Raw genomic sequence first — 16,081 nt, 5'->3', positions numbered from 1 at the left:
TACATTTGTCATTTTCTTATTTTTAGGTTTAGATTATCATGATTATATCTAATTATAAGCATGATAAGTAAAATTGAAAAAAAAAATGAACCTTTTTCCTCTTTTTTAAGTAACGAAGTTCATGCCTTTGATGCAATCATTCATCTGTAAATTCTACATTTGTTGAAAAAAATACTTTAGTGAAGGCTTTACATAATGAACTTATATTTTCTTAACAGATTCAGCAGTGGAAGAATTTTTCGTGTAAAATTCAAGGTTTCATGTTACAGATTATTTGATAATTTTACTGTTCGTGACCCAAATTTTACTGCTAGAGGGTGTTGAAATTAGTGGGGTAATTAAAATGATAATACTTAAAGAAGTGATTTTTTGGAAGAAAATAGAGGTTTGATACTTAAACAAGTGATTTTCATGTCATTATCCCAGATTCAGTACAAGATCATCACCTGACATGACCAGTCATCCTATAAACACAGATGTTGGTTCTGAAAATTTTAGCAACATAATTAGTGCCTTGATCATTAGTATGATATATTTAAAGCTACAATAAAATTAAATCACTTAGTCTAGTGATTTATTTGTACTACTTGAATAGGTGATTATTAAAGAAAGACAACTTTTACTTCCAACATTTCTGAAAAATGTTACTTGAATCAGTGAATCAGGGGCTTGGTGGCCAAGTGGTCTAATAAGTCCAACTACTGAATCATTTAACCTAGGTCAGAAGCAAGGTTAAATCTAAATCATTTAACCAAGGATTTAACAAAGGGTTAAATTTAACCACAGGATGAACAACAGAAATTAACCAAGGGTTATAATTTTTAAACCTTGGTTAAAATTTAACCAATAAATGAACAACCATGTCCTGAAGGTTGTGGTTCTCCGGGCTCTCCTGCTTCCTACACTAATAAAAACTGACCGCCACACAATAGCCAATGGTGCTGAAAGTGGTGTGAAATACCAATCAATCAAAAGATTTTGATGTTGTCCCATCTTCTCCAACCTGAGAGTTGTGCATAGAAATGATAGCATATACAATGTAAAACTGTTAGCTTACATGTATTTATGAGGCAGGTGTTAATGATCAATGTCAGAACAAAATTATAAATGGTAATGACCATAAGACAGTTACCCAGCATCTCAACCTAAAAAAGATATCTTAGTCTCCTCATTTTGTCTTCAATATTGATCAAGAACCAGCACAATATGGCAGCCCTAAATCTGTTAACAATTATAATATTGTAAATCTCTGAATCATTGAAATATAATATGGTATTGTTTTTTTTATTTTAACAGTGGGCTATAGTATTGTAGCTGTAAATCATTGTGCACCAAGTATAGACAGTATCGTGAAGAAAAAGAAAAAAGACAAAGGTTATGTAAGTAATGTACTGAGTTTTATATATATATATATGTATATATGTAGAAAATAACATTTTTATATGTTTTATATGCATAAAAAATATATATTCTTGTTAAGAAATGATGGATTTTAGAATTGAGTCTTTTTTATTTCATTTACATGTACATAGATATGTGATAATTGGTGTAAGTATAACTGGATCTCATTTTTTTTTAATGTTGGCTATAAATATGAATATCTTAAAACTTTAAAGTGCTAACATTATGTTTATTATGTGTTGTACAAGTCAAAAGAAGATACATCAGATATGAGTCTTTGCCAGTGTGCAAATGAGTGGGAAGGAATTTGACTTGCATTTGTACACTTTGGCTACACATTTTTTCCTATATTAATTTTGTATGACTCTTTTTTTCTTCTTTTTTTTTGTTTGTGTAGCATACAATTCCATTACCAGAAGCTTTGAAAGTTGATGCAGAAACTTTAAAGAATATCATGGTAAGATACATGTATATGGTTAAAATTCTGTGATTGCATTACATTTTTTGGTTGCCTGCTGCTTTTGATTATTTAAGATAGCCTTAATCATGCCATAAAATTTATCATTATCATTGCTGGTAATGTTATACTTATGATACCGGTAATATAAGAAGATCTTGTTTTACATGTTTTAATCACATTAAACGGTAAAAATTTTACTGCACCGTTTTGATGATATTTTCAAATTGGTGTGTTTAATTTTGGCACTTTCCTTTAATTACCAGATTACTAAAGCACAGAATAAACCAAAATATCCCAATTTTTTAAGTAAAGGAGATAAAGCTCTTTATGGTATAGAAGTACTTATTTGGCCCCATCAGAAAGAACATACAAAAAAAGTAGTACATACTTTAAACAAAATAGTTCCTACGCATAACTGTAACTTTCTCAACAAGTAAAATATTTGGTTAATTATGGTATAAAATGAAAGCTTAAGGACTTGGGATCACTGCAGAACCCCTGTTAAAAGTTTCATGAATTATAAACAAATTTATGAAATTGAAATAGTTCATATTTGCCCTGTTGCTCAGATCAGAAGTACCTGTTTTTGTACTTCCCAACTTCTGGGAACCAGTGCAACCTAATACATATGCAGTTAAAGGCTTGTTTAATTTTAAAGCATAAGGCATAGTTATCACCCCTAGTTCTTGGTGGGGTTCGTGTTGTTTAGTCTTTAATTTTCTATGTTGTGTCATCTGTACTATTATTTGTCTGTTTGTCTTTTTATTTTTGGCCATGGCGTTGTCAGTTTTTTTCGATCTATGAGATTGACTGTCCCTCTGGTATCTTTCGTCCCTCTTTGACATGAAATGAATGTCACTTTATTTGAACGTAAGACAAAATAGTTGTGAGTGTCTGAAGTTGCAGAATTTAATATTGAAAGCAATGGGGCTATGAATTAGTAGTGTTATTCCTTATATGTTATACTCAAAATTATTTCAGCAATTAGACAGATTAGATTGAAACACATTTTATTTACTTTAAAAAGAATAAAGAATAAAAAATATACTCAACTCATAAGTATAAAAGTATAAAAAAAAAGAAAATGAAAAGAAAAACAGGAATCACCAAAAAAAACCTTAATAGTACAACAAATCACATTAATCACCAAATCCCAACCACTACAAAACAACAGACATACAAACAAAGACTAACAACAATTGATTTTAAACCACACACATTCAAGGTAACCTGACTGAGTACAAGCACAAAATGTGGTGGTATTAACCAGATTTGAGTGCACTCCACCCTCCCCTTTACCTATTGAGACTGTATGTTGAAAACCTTAAGCATATGATAAAGACCATGCAAAGGAGATAAAATTGAGAATGGAAATGGGGAATGTGTCAAAAGAGACAACAACCCGACCAAAGAGCAGAAAACAGCCGAATGCCACCAATGGGTTTTCAACACAGCGAGAAAATCCCGCACCCAGAAGCGGGCTTCAGCTGGCCCCTAAACAAACATGTGTACTAGTTCAATGAAAATAAACGTCACACTCAACTCCAAAACATATAAATGAACTAAAATTATAAAAACATACAAGACTAACAAAGGCCAGAGGCTCCTGACTTGGGACAGGCACAAAAATGCGGCGGGGTTAAACAAGTTTTGTGAGATCTCAACCCTCCCTCTATACCTCTAGCCAATGTAGAATAAACAAACACTCAGAGTCTGAGAGATCTACCAATAAGATGACACAAAGTCCAGAATCAGAAATGATAATAAAATATACCTTGCTTTTTAGGTAGGAACAAAAAAATTCAGACAGTTATCAAGATTTAGCACCATAATGGAAGATGTAGCACAGTTACAAAAATTAGTAAGTTTAATTACCGGTACAGCAATTGATATAAAACAGAAAAAAATAATTACCATACAGTTTGATTATAATGAACAATGATTCAGTAAAGAAGAATATCAATATCCATGATTTGAGAAGAAAATGCTTTTAATACTTGTATATTATAGAATAACATGCAGACATGCTTTGTGGTTTACATGTTTTATGCTGAGAAGGAATCATTCCCGTTAAAAAAAAAATTGAAGAGCTATACAAAGTTATTTACAATATAAACTGATGATGCGTGTGTTTAAGACCTTGACGTCAGTAAACTATATCTGTTTTAACAATTTATATGTCACTTGAATTTTATCTAAAGCTGATTAAAAAATTGTTACCATGGATACAGTTATAATATTATTTACAGAATACTCCAGAAATACAAGCATTTGATCTTGTTGCAGTACAACCTTTAACAGAAAAGATTTTCCATGTAAGTGAACAATAAATTTTTGTGTAATATTTTGATTGCAAAAGGGGATATTAAAATTATCTGCATAATGTTTTATTAAGTATAGTTTAACCTGATAGAATTCAAAATGGAATGTTGTTTCACATTTGGCCTTTCATGACCTTTTATAGTGACTATGAGGTATGGGTTTTGCCCATTGTTGAAGGCTGAAAATTAACTTATAGTTGCTTACATGCACATCATTTAGACTGAATAGTTGTGTAATTGGTAATCATAACACAATTCCTTGTTTTTATATGTGCCATAAAAAATGTGTAAAAGTGGATTGAATAATTTTTTTGTTCAAGCAACACATGGACAGAAATACTGATCATTGTTATTTGAGACTCAAAAAGAAATTACCGGTAAGGATGTTTTCTCCTCTTTGTTTTTGAAATTTTGCCAGATATTTGGAGTCCTCTGGTTTTTGTCGAGCCTGCGACTTTTGTCGCAGAAAGCTCGACATAGGGATAGTGATCTGGCGGGAGCGTTAGCCAACTTCTTAAAAGCTTTATATTTTAGAAGGTGGAAGATCTGGATGCCTCATGTTACGAAGTTTCCGTCAGACACATGTCCAATGTCCTTGACCTCATTTTCATGGTTCAATGACTACTTGAAAAAAAAGTTAAGATTTTTTGTAATGTTAAATTCTCTCTTATTATAAGTAATAGGATAACTATATTTGGTATGTGCGTACCTTGCAAGGTTCTCATGCCCGTCAGACAGTTTTCACTTGACCTCGACCTCATTTAATGGATCAGTGAACAAGGTTAAGTTTTGGTGGTCATGTCCATATCTCAGATACTATAAGCAATAGGTCTAGTATATTCGGTGTATGGAAGGACTGTAAGGTGTACATGACTAATTGGCACGTGTCATCTGACCTTGACCTCATTTTCATGGTTCAGTGGTCAAAGTTAAGTTTTTGAGTTTTGGTCTTTTTTTCTAATACTATATGCAATAGTTCAACTATATTTGGTGTATGGAAATATTTAATGATCTATATGTCAGTCACGCAGGTTTTATTTGACCTTGACCTCATTTTCAAGGTTCATTGCTCAGTGTTAAGTTTTTGTGTTTTGGTCTGTTTTTCTTAAACTATAAGCAATAGGTCAACTATATGTTGTATGGAAGAATTGTTAGCTGTACATGCCTGCCTAGCATGGTTCATCTGACCTTGACCTCATTTTCATGGTTCATTGGTCAATGTTTAGTTTACTTGGTTAATGTTAAGTTTATGTGACAGTTGTAATAAAGCTTTATATTTAGGACTATCAACATAATATCAATGATTAGTAAAGAAGGGGAGACATTTCAGCGTATGCACTCTTGTATCCATGTAGTGCCATTGAAAATTTTGCCCACTAACCCCTACTTTTCTTTCCATAATTTGATTTCATATAGTTTAAAATGTCATCTTTGTAAATCTTATAAAATCCTTGTTATTTTTCCATTGTTTTTGAAAGAAAAAAGGTGTCAATGTTAAATGTATGAAATATCCAGAGAGATTTATTTCCCGCCAAATTTTCAATGGCTTATATCTCGAATACAAGCACACGGACCCGTCATTTTTTTCTGCTTTTTTAGTTTCTTTATTTATTATTATCAATTTATAATAGTCTTTTAAAAAGCTTGTTATTTTGAAACAGAGTAGCAAACATCCTTAATTAGTTCTTTTAAATCTTTTCACTGATACATTGATTTCAGTACATCTGTTGTCTTTTCTTTACAAATGTATAAAGTGGAACAGATTGTGTGTTTATAGATGATTTTATACAGTAGATAAAAGAGATTTGGTTGCCTAAGAATCAAGTGATAAAAAAAAACATGACAAAAATAATTTTATACTGATTTATTGATTGTTGTTCCATTATGATTAATGTCCAGTTGCAAATATTTCATGCAAGACATTTTTAATTCTGAAGTCACATTAATGGTTATTTATACCTTTATTAGCATTGCTTTTAATAGTTTACCATTAGATAAGGGGAGATAAACGTGTGTTTAAACGCCACTTTTAAACACCACTTTTGGGCTATTTCGTGGTGGCCAGTTTTTATTGGTGGAGGAAGTCGGAGTGCCAGGAGAATACCACCGACCTTCGATAGGAAAACTGACAATCCTAGTCAATTAAGATTGGAGTCTAGTGCACCCGCACCAGCGGGGTTCGAACTCACAACCTCAGTGTTGACTGGCTAGTGATAACAGTAGTAACTACTTAGACCACACAGCCACGAGGCCCCTAACAACAAACATACATGATTACTATTCTGTTAAAAGATCATCCAATATAACGAAGCACACAGAAAAACAATGAAGAAGTCTGTATATTGTATTGTCAGATTACTGTGTGAAGGTTGTATACACCACATCTCCTTTTATTAGCTCACCTGGTCCGAAGGGCCAAGTGAGCTTTTCTCATCACTTGGCGTCCGTCAAACGTCGTCCGTCGTCGTCGTCGTCATCGTCGTCGTCCGTCGTCGTTAGCTTTTTACAAAAATCTTCTCCTCTGAAACCACTGGGCCAAATTTGACCAAACTTGGCCACAATCATCAATAGGGTATCTAGTTTAAAAAATGTGTCCGTTGACCCCGCCAACCATCCAAGATGGCCGCCATGGCTAAAAATAGAACATAGGGGTAAAATGTACATTTTGGCTTATATCTCTGAAACCAAAGCATTTAGAGTAAATCTGACAAAGGGTAAAACTGATTATCAGGTCAAGATCTATCTGCCCTGAAATTTTCAGACAAATCTGACATTCTGTTGTTTGGTTGCTGCCCCTGAATTGGTAATTTTAAGGAAATTTTGCAGTTTTTGCTTATTATCTTGAATATTATTATAGATAGAGATAAACTGTAAACAGCAATAATGTTCAGCAAAGTAAGATCTACAAATAAGTCATCATGACCAAAATTGTCAGTCGACCCCTTTAGGAGTTATTGCCCTTAATAGTCGATTTTTAACAATTTTTTGTAAATTTTTGTAATCTTTTACAAAAATCTTCTTCTCTGAAACTACTGAGACAAATTTAACCATACTTGGCCATAATCATTATTAGGGTATCTAGTTTAAAAAATTTTCTGATGACCCCGCCTTCCAACCATCATGACCGACTTGGTTAAAAATAGAACATAGTGGTAAAATGCAGTTTTTGGTTTATATCTCTGAAACTAAAGCATTTAGAGCAAATCTGACAGGTGGCAAAAATGTTCATCAGATCTAGATTTATCTGCCCTGAAATTTTCAGACAAATCCGACAACCCGTTGTTGGGTTGCTGCCCCTGAGTTAGTAATTTTACAAAAATTTTGCAGTTTTTTGTTATTATCTTAGATATCATTATAATATCTAATATTATTAATTATAATTTTAACCTTATTTAACATGATTTCCAAAGCATCAGTAGATACAGGTGAGCGACACAGGCTCTTGAAAGCCTCTAGTTTATAAAATACTTAACATTACCAACTCTGTGGACAAGAATAAGATCCAATTATGTGTTTTAGTCTTGATATATTTTAATGCCAAACTCAGTGGCCAGGGCACACAGTAAATGTTACACAAGTCTGTTGGTTCATCTTTAAAAATCAAACACTTGTTCCAACTTTTCATTAATGTATAATGGTGAGTTTCAGGCAACATTTTTTTCCAAATGACCTACTTTGTACATAGTTAAAAGCTTAGAAATTTAAGGTTACAGTCTTAGGGCATACATGACATTCTGATACATCTATTTTCAGATATTTTTTTTTCATTGCCTTCTCCGAGAAGTAGATCATCAGTGGGTAAATAAAAAAAAATGTATGCAAATTTAAACGTTTTCTTCATTAGGTTGCAGTGAGTTCTCTCAAGATTGACATAATTACAGTAGATGTAACACAGAAGTTACCATATCCTATAAAAAGACCTCTAATTAATGTGGTAAGTATTTGCATTTTATACATGTTATAACATAGAGGTAATTATATACTTTAAATGGAAGACTTAATATTCATTTAATAGATTCAAAATTTTATAGTATATATAGTGCAATATTCCTCCAAACAAGACAGTTAAATTTAACTTAAAAACACAAGGTTTTTGATCTTTTTCAAATATTTTAAAAACATTTAACTTTCCATAGTGAAGAAATATCTTATTGTACTGAGATTTGGTGGTGGAATCTGTTTCTCTTATGATTTTGAGACATTATATAGGCAAACTTTCTTTTTCACTGATTTGCTAAAAGATCTTTTCTTTGATTTTGACATCATCAGGCATGGTAACTTTTTCATGATGTCATTATAGCAAATGTAGAGGTAAGCAAGGAAAATTTAGGTCATTATTTAACTTTAATGTGGTACCAAACACCTTGACTAAAATTAATTTGGCTCGTTCAATTTCATAAATTTTGACAAAATATTTTTACATTAACCCTTTGAAAAAATATAAAAATTTCAAAAAACTTCAACCACACACTTTATCGGAAAAATTTCATTGGATATATAGCACTAATTTTGATCATTGAGAATTGAAGCTTAATATATCCTTAACAATAGAACATGATTAAAACGTTCAGCTGATTTTTACAGAGTTATCTCCCTGTAGTGTTATGTACCATCTTAATCAATGAAAAAGTTCAAGAACTGAGAGCAAACAAACTACACCTTTATTATAGAATAATAATCAACCAGTGGTGGAAAGAATAAACTGGCTTAGAATTAAAGAAAAATATATGTATATTTTTATCATTTACTAGTACTAACTTAAGTCAAAAAAGAAATGTTATTAAATTTGTATGCTTATGTTTCCTTAAAATCCTCAGTATTAGAGTAATCCTATCCTATTAAAATCTTATACTTTTTGTGGTAAATGTAAGTTTGTTTCTCATAGATCACAGGTAGAAATGTACATCTTGAAAAGACCTCCATTCATCGGTGAACACAATGGCTTATAATAAACGTTAAGGTAAAGTTTTGTTAAAATTCTATCAAAACTTACCTGAGAAATCTCTATCCATATGCATATTCCAAAGACATGCTTAAGCTTCAAGAAAAGCACTGAAAATAAAGGTTATACAAAAAACATTATGAACAGCTTGGCTTGCTTGGACTTGAAATTAACTTATAATGATTAATAAAACTATAAAAAGACAACAACATCCTGGATTACTGCATTTCCTTGGATGTTGTTGTCGTTTTATTTTCAGTGTTTGTTCACTTGATGTATATTTTTTGCTTTGTGTTTGTGAACCCCTGCATCCATACTATCCACCTTTGCCAAACAAGCGTTGTGCTATACAACCACACCGCATGGATAACATCACAGACCCCTTCCGAAATTGCTGATTTTCTAGAAAGAAAACAGTAACCTACCACACACAAGATCCAAAGAAGATTACAGAAAAACTTAATGAACTCAGAACCACAAGACATTATTTTCAAAATAAACTTCAAACATTGACAGCATACCAAAACCGCAAATATCAAAAGACTTGCCAAAATTTTCACAATGCCCTACATGTGCAACTACCATACATCTCACAATATTCCCAATGCAATTGGATGAAGTACCTCAGAGTGAAGCCACTTGAAATGGTACGGAATGTCCAGTGAGGTGTTGTCTATTTTGGAAAAGATACTGACAATTTATTATTGACTTTTACTTTCACTTTCATTTCAACGTTGTCAAACCAATAATTGTGACGTTACGTCTCTTTAACCTTTTTGTATACCCAACATGAACCTCATTTTTTGTTTCCTATTGTTGAATTGTCCTGAAGATGCCACCATAAGTGGCGAAACATGTAGACAAGAGTGAAGCATTTCCTTGCAGTAATCCATGATGTTGATATATTTTTATACGACCGCAAAAAAAATTTTGTGGTCGTATATTGGTATGACGTTGGCGTTGTCGTTGTCGTCGTCGTCGTTGTAGTCGTCGTCCGGCGTCTTCGTCCGAAGACACATTGGTTTTGGCACTCTAACTTTAGTTTAAGTGAATGGATCTCTTTGAAATTTTACCACAAGGTTCAATACCACAAAAGGAAGGTTGGGATTGATTTTGAGGGTTATGGTACTAACAGTTAAGGAATTAGGGGCCAAAAAGGGTAAAAAAATCAGCATTTTTGTAACTTCCAGACATAACTTGTGTGTTAGTGTATGGATCTCTCTGACATTGTACCACAAGGTTCCATATCACAAAGGGAATGCTGGATCCACAAAATTTTAGGAATTAGGGGCCAAAAAAGGGGCAAAAAACAAGCATTTTTCTAGTTTCATGACAATAACTTGTGTGTAAGTCACTCACTCACACACAGTATGGATCTTTATGAAATTGTATTACAAGGTTCCATATCACAAAGGGAAAGCTGGAATTGAGTTTGGGGGTAATTGCCCAAAACGTTTAGGAATAAGGGGCCAAAAGGGGGCCAAAAATACACATTTTTCTAGTTTCCAGACAATAACTTGTGTTCAAGTGTATGGATCTCTCTGAAATTGTACTGCAAGGTACCATACCACTAAAGGAAAGGCTGGGATTGATTTTGGGGGTAATTGCCTCAAAATTTTAGGAATAAGGGGCAAAAAAGGGGCAAAAAAACAAGCATTTTTCTAGTTTCAGGACAATAACTTGTGTGTAAGTGTATGGATCTTTATGAAATTGTACAACAAGGTTCCATATCACAAAGGGAAAGCTGGGTTTGAGTTTGGGGGTATTAATTGCCCTAAACGTTTAGGAATTTGGGGCAAAAAAACAAGCATTTTTCTAGTTTCCAGACAATAACTTGTGTTCAAGTGTACGGATCTCTCTGAAATTGTACTGCAAGGCATTATACATTGTAACACAAAGGGAAGGCTGGGATTGAGTTTGGGGGTGATGAATCATAAGGGGGTTCACAAAATTTGAGGGGGGATTTTTTTTTCCCTTTTTTTTCTTTAAAATTTTCCATTTTAAATTGGTTATTTCTGATTTATATATTAAAGCAAATAATAATGATATGGTTTGAATAGGTAAATTAAAAAATTCAGTGCTGTATCAAGCTTGAATGTTGTGTCCATAATTTCCCCAACAGTTCAGGGTTCGACCTATGTGGTTGTATCAAGCTGCGCCCAGCGGAGCTTTTTATTATAGTTTTATTTTCATGAGGTTTTTAGACAATCGCAGCATACTTCGGTATCCATTCTGATTACTCTACCAGCTTGTACCGTTTGAAGGTGTTGATTCACTTGATGTATATATAATGATAAATAGAGAATATCATATGGTTTTTTCAATATCACATCCTTATCAACCCGAGACACCAATATAATCCCAAGAGCTCTGCTCGAGGGATTATATTGGTTGAGGGTTGAAACGGTGTGTGATATTGAAAAAGCCATATCATATACACTTTATTATATACATATACCTCACGTAGATGTTTTTTATGTGACATGACGTCATACAGGTAAGGCGGTTTGATGAAGCCTTTGCAACAGTGACTGCAATCGATGACGTGACGTCATACAGATTAAAGGTGTGCTAAAGCCTTTGCAACCGTGCTGATATCAATATCATCATGGGTGGCTGATACAGCACGCTTGGTTTTCGCACTCTAACTTTAGTTAAAGTGAATGGATCTCTATGAAATTTTACCACAAGGTTTAATACCACAAAGGGAAGGTTGGGATTGATTTTGGGGGTTTTGGTACCAACAGTAAAGGAATTAGGGGCCAAAAAGGGGCCAAAATTAAGCATTTTTGTAACTTCCAGACATAACTTGTGTGTTAGTGTATGGATCTCTCTGACATTGTACCACAAGGTTCCATATCACAAAAGGAATGCTGGGATTGAATTTGGGGGTAATTGCCTCAAAATTTTAGGAATTGGGGGCCAAAAAGGGGCCAAAAATAAGCATTTTTAGCTCACCTGGCCCGAAGGGCCAAGTGAACTTTTCTCATCACTTGGCGTCCGTCGTCCGGGGTCGTCCGTCGTCGGCGTAAACTTTTTACATTTTGAACTTCTTCTAGAGAACCACTGAATGGAATGAAACCAAACATGGCATGAATGTTCCTTATGAAGTGCTGACCAAGTGTTGTTACTTTGTAGCCGATCCATCATCCAAGATGGCCGCCAGCGGGGGACTTAGTTTAACATAGGACCCTATGGGAAATGCATACAAATGACTTCTTTTAGAGAACCACTGAATGGAATGAAACCAAACATGGCATGAATGTTCCTTATGAGGTGTTCACCAAGTGTTGTTACTTTGTAGCCGATCCATCATCCAAGATGGCCGCCATCAGGGAACTTAGTTTAACATAGGACCCTATGGGAAATACATACAAATGACTTCTTTTAGAGAACCACTGAATGGAATGAAACCAAACATGGCATGAATGTTCCTTATGAGGTGCTGACCAAGTGTTGTTACTTTGTAGCCGATCCATCATCCAAGATGGCCGCCAGCGGGGGACTTAGTTTAACATAGGACCCTATGGGAAATGCATACAAATGACTTCTTTTAGAGAACCACTGAATGGAATGAAACCAAACATGGCATGAATGTTCCTTATTAGGTGCTCACCAAGTGTTGTTACTTTGTAGCCGATCCATCATCCAAGATGGCCGCCAGCGGGGGACTTAGTTTAACATAGGACCCTATGGGAAATGCATACAAATGACTTCTTTTAGAGAACCACTGAATGGAATAAAACCAAACATGGCATGAACGTTCCTTATGAGGTGCTGACCATGAGTTGTTACTTTGTAGCCGATCCATCATCCAAGATGGTCGCCATCGGGGAACTTAGTTTAACATAGGACCCTATGGGAAATACATACAAATGTCTTCTTTTAGAGAACCACTGAATGGAATGAAACCAAACATGGCATGAATGTTCCTTATGAGGTGCTGACCAAGTGTTGTTACTTTGTAGCCGATACATCATCCAAGATGGCCGCCAGCGGGGGACTTAGTTTAACATAGGACCCTATGGGAAATGCATACAAATGACTTCTTTTAGAGAACCACTGAATGGAATAAAACCAAACATGGCATGAACGTTCCTTATGAGGTGCTGACCATGAGTTGTTACTTTGTAGCCGATCCATCATCCAAGATGGCCGCCATCGGGGAACTTAGTTTAACATAGGACCCTATGGGAAATACATACAAATGACTTCTTTTAGAGAACCACTGAATGGAATGAAACCAAACATGGCATGAATGTTCCTTATGAGGTGCTGACCAAGTGTTGTTACTTTGTAGCCGATCCATCATCCAAGATGGCCGCCAGCGGGGGACTTAGTTTAACATAGGACCCTATGGGAAATGCATACAAATGACTTCTTTTAGAGAACCACTGAATGGAATGAAACCAAACATGGCATGAATGTTCCTTATTAGGTGCTCACCAAGTGTTGTTACTTTGTAGCCGATCCATCATCCAAGATGGCCGCCAGCGGGGGACTTAGTTTAACATAGGACCCTATGGGAAATGCATACAAATGACTTCTTTTAGAGAACCACTGAATGGAATAAAACCAAACATGGCATGAACGTTCCTTATGAGGTGCTGACCATGAGTTGTTACTTTGTAGCCGATCCATCATCCAAGATGGTCGCCATCGGGGAACTTAGTTTAACATAGGACCCTATGGGAAATACATACAAATGTCTTCTTTTAGAGAACCACTGAATGGAATGAAACCAAACATGGCATGAATGTTCCTTATGAGGTGCTGACCAAGTGTTGTTACTTTGTAGCCGATACATCATCCAAGATGGCCGCCAGCGGGGGACTTAGTTTAACATAGGACCCTATGGGAAATACATAAAAATGTCTTCTTTTAGAGAACCACTAAATGGAATGGAACCAAACATGGCATGAATGTTCCTTATGAGATGCTGACCAAGTATTGTTACTTTGCAGTCGGTCCATCATCCAAGATGGCTGCCAGCGGGGGACTTAGTTTAACATAGGACCCTATGGGAAATACATACAAATGTCTTCTTTTAGAGAACCACTGAATGGAATGAAACCAAACATGGCATGAATGTTCCTTATGAGGTTCTGACCAAGTGTTGTTACTTTGTAGCCGATCCATCATCCAAGATGGCCGCCAGCGGGGGACTTAGTTTAACATAGGACCCTATGGGAAATACATACAAATGTCTTCTTTTAGAGAACCACTGAATGGAATGAAACCAAACATAACATGGCATGAATGTTCCTTCTGAGGTGCTGACCAAGTGTTGTTACTTTTCAGTCGGTCCATCATCCAAGATGGTCGACAGCAGGGATCTTAGTTTAACAAAGGACCTATGGGAAATACATACAAATGTCTTCTTTTAGAGAACCACTGAATGGAATGAAACCAAACATGGCATGAATCTTCCTTATGAGATGCTGACCAAGTGTTGTTACTTTGTAGCTGATCCATCATCCAAGATGGCCGCCAGCGGGGGACTTAGTTTTACATAGGACCCTTTGGGAAATACATGAAAATGTCTTCGTTTGGAGAACCAATAAATGGAATGGAACCAAACATGGCATGAATGTTCCTTATGAGATGTTGACCAAGTGTTGTTACTTTGCAGCCGATCCATCATCCAAGATGGCCGACAGCGGGGGACTTAGTTTAACATAGGACCCTATGGGAAATACATACAATTGTCTTCTTTTAGAGAACCACTGAATGGAATGAAAGCAAACATGGCATGAATGTTCCTTATGAGTTGCTGACCAAGTGTTGTTACTTTGCAGTCGATCCATCATCCAAGATGGCTGCTAGGGGGAGGGGCTTAGTTTAACATAGGACCCTATGGGAAATACATAGAAATGTCTTCTTTTAGAGTACCACTGAATGGAATGAAACCAAACATGGCATGAATGTTCCTTATGAAGTGCTGACCAAGTGTTGCTACTTTGTTGCCGATTTACTGTTCAAGATGGCCACCAGGATATTTTATTAAATAACGGGACCAATATTAATCAAAATTTGGCCTCAATCATTATTTGGGTATCTGTTATGATTTTTATCTATCTTTACATGATTTCTAAAACCAAAGTAGAGTCAGGTGAGCGACACAGGCTCTTGAGAGCCTCTAGTTTTAGTTTCCAGACAATAACTTGTGTTCAAGTGTATGGATCTCTCTGAAATTGTACTGCAAGGTACCATACCACAAAGGGAAGGCTGGGATTGATGATGGGGGTAATTGCTTCAATATTTTAGGAATTAGGGGCCAAAAAGGGGCAAAAAACAAGCATTTTTCTAGTTTCAGGACAATCACTTGTGTGTAAGTGTATGGATTATTCTGAAATTGTACTACAATGTTCCATATCACAAAGGGGAAGCTGGGTTTGAGATTTTGCCCTAAATGTTTAGGAATTTGGGGCCAAAAAGGGGCCAAAAAACACATTTTTCTAGTTTCCAGACAATAACTTGTGTTCAAGTGTATGGATCTCTCTGAAATTGTACTGCAAGGTACCATACCACAAAGGGAAGGCTAGGATTGAGTTTGGGGGTGATGAATCATAAGGGGGTTCAAAAAATTTGGGGGGGGGGATTTTTTTTTTTTTCCTTTTTTTTTTCTTTTAAAATTTTCCATTTTAAGTTGGTTATTTCTGATTAATATTTAAAAGCAAATAATAATGATATGGTAGGAGATACACACCAAACAGGATGTGTAAATTATTATCTAATAAGTATTGTGCAATAGCAAGAAATTTTCAATTGCACAGTATTGCACAATAGCAAGAAATCTTCAATTGCACAGTATTGCGCAATAGCAAGAAATCTTCAATTGCACAGTATTGCGCAATAGCAAGAAATATCCAATAGCACAATATTGCGCAATAGCAAGAAATTGTCAATTGTACAGTATTGCGCAATAGCAAGAAATATTTAATTGCACAGTATTGT

The 16,081-nt window shown here is 35.0% G+C and overlaps 1 protein-coding gene and 1 long non-coding RNA gene across 4 annotated transcripts in view; both read left to right on the top strand.

The window, feature by feature from the left end:
* The window catches only part of LOC127718045 (ribonuclease P protein subunit p30-like), a 29,377-nt gene that overhangs the window by 1,330 nt on the left and 11,966 nt on the right, over positions 1-16,081 (top strand). Inside the window, exons 2-6 of the mRNA XM_052223948.1 lie at positions 1,297-1,379; positions 1,799-1,858; positions 3,648-3,722; positions 4,111-4,176; positions 8,027-8,116. Coding sequence (XP_052079908.1) covers positions 1,297-1,379; positions 1,799-1,858; positions 3,648-3,722; positions 4,111-4,176; positions 8,027-8,116 — 374 coding nt within the window. The remainder of the gene's footprint in view (positions 1-1,296; positions 1,380-1,798; positions 1,859-3,647; positions 3,723-4,110; positions 4,177-8,026; positions 8,117-16,081) is intronic.
* On the top strand, positions 12,811-14,451 carry LOC127718103 (uncharacterized). 3 transcript variants are annotated; one of them, XR_007989571.1, is made up of 3 exons: positions 12,811-13,230; positions 13,397-13,728; positions 13,895-14,451. It is a non-coding gene; the product is annotated as an uncharacterized LOC127718103 (long non-coding RNA). The 3 variants fall into 3 exon arrangements; XR_007989572.1 differs by having other exon boundaries at positions 12,811-13,064; positions 13,231-13,728; positions 13,895-14,446; XR_007989573.1 differs by lacking the exon at positions 13,397-13,728 and adding an exon at positions 13,231-13,396 and having other exon boundaries at positions 12,811-13,064; positions 13,729-14,445.

Source organism: Mytilus californianus, unplaced genomic scaffold (genome assembly GCF_021869535.1).
Source record: "Mytilus californianus isolate M0D057914Y unplaced genomic scaffold, xbMytCali1.0.p SCAF_1, whole genome shotgun sequence".
Lineage (NCBI taxonomy): Eukaryota > Metazoa > Mollusca > Bivalvia > Mytilida > Mytilidae > Mytilus > Mytilus californianus.
Note: the sequence above shows the minus strand (reverse complement) of the source record. Positions and strands in the feature narration are given on the sequence as shown.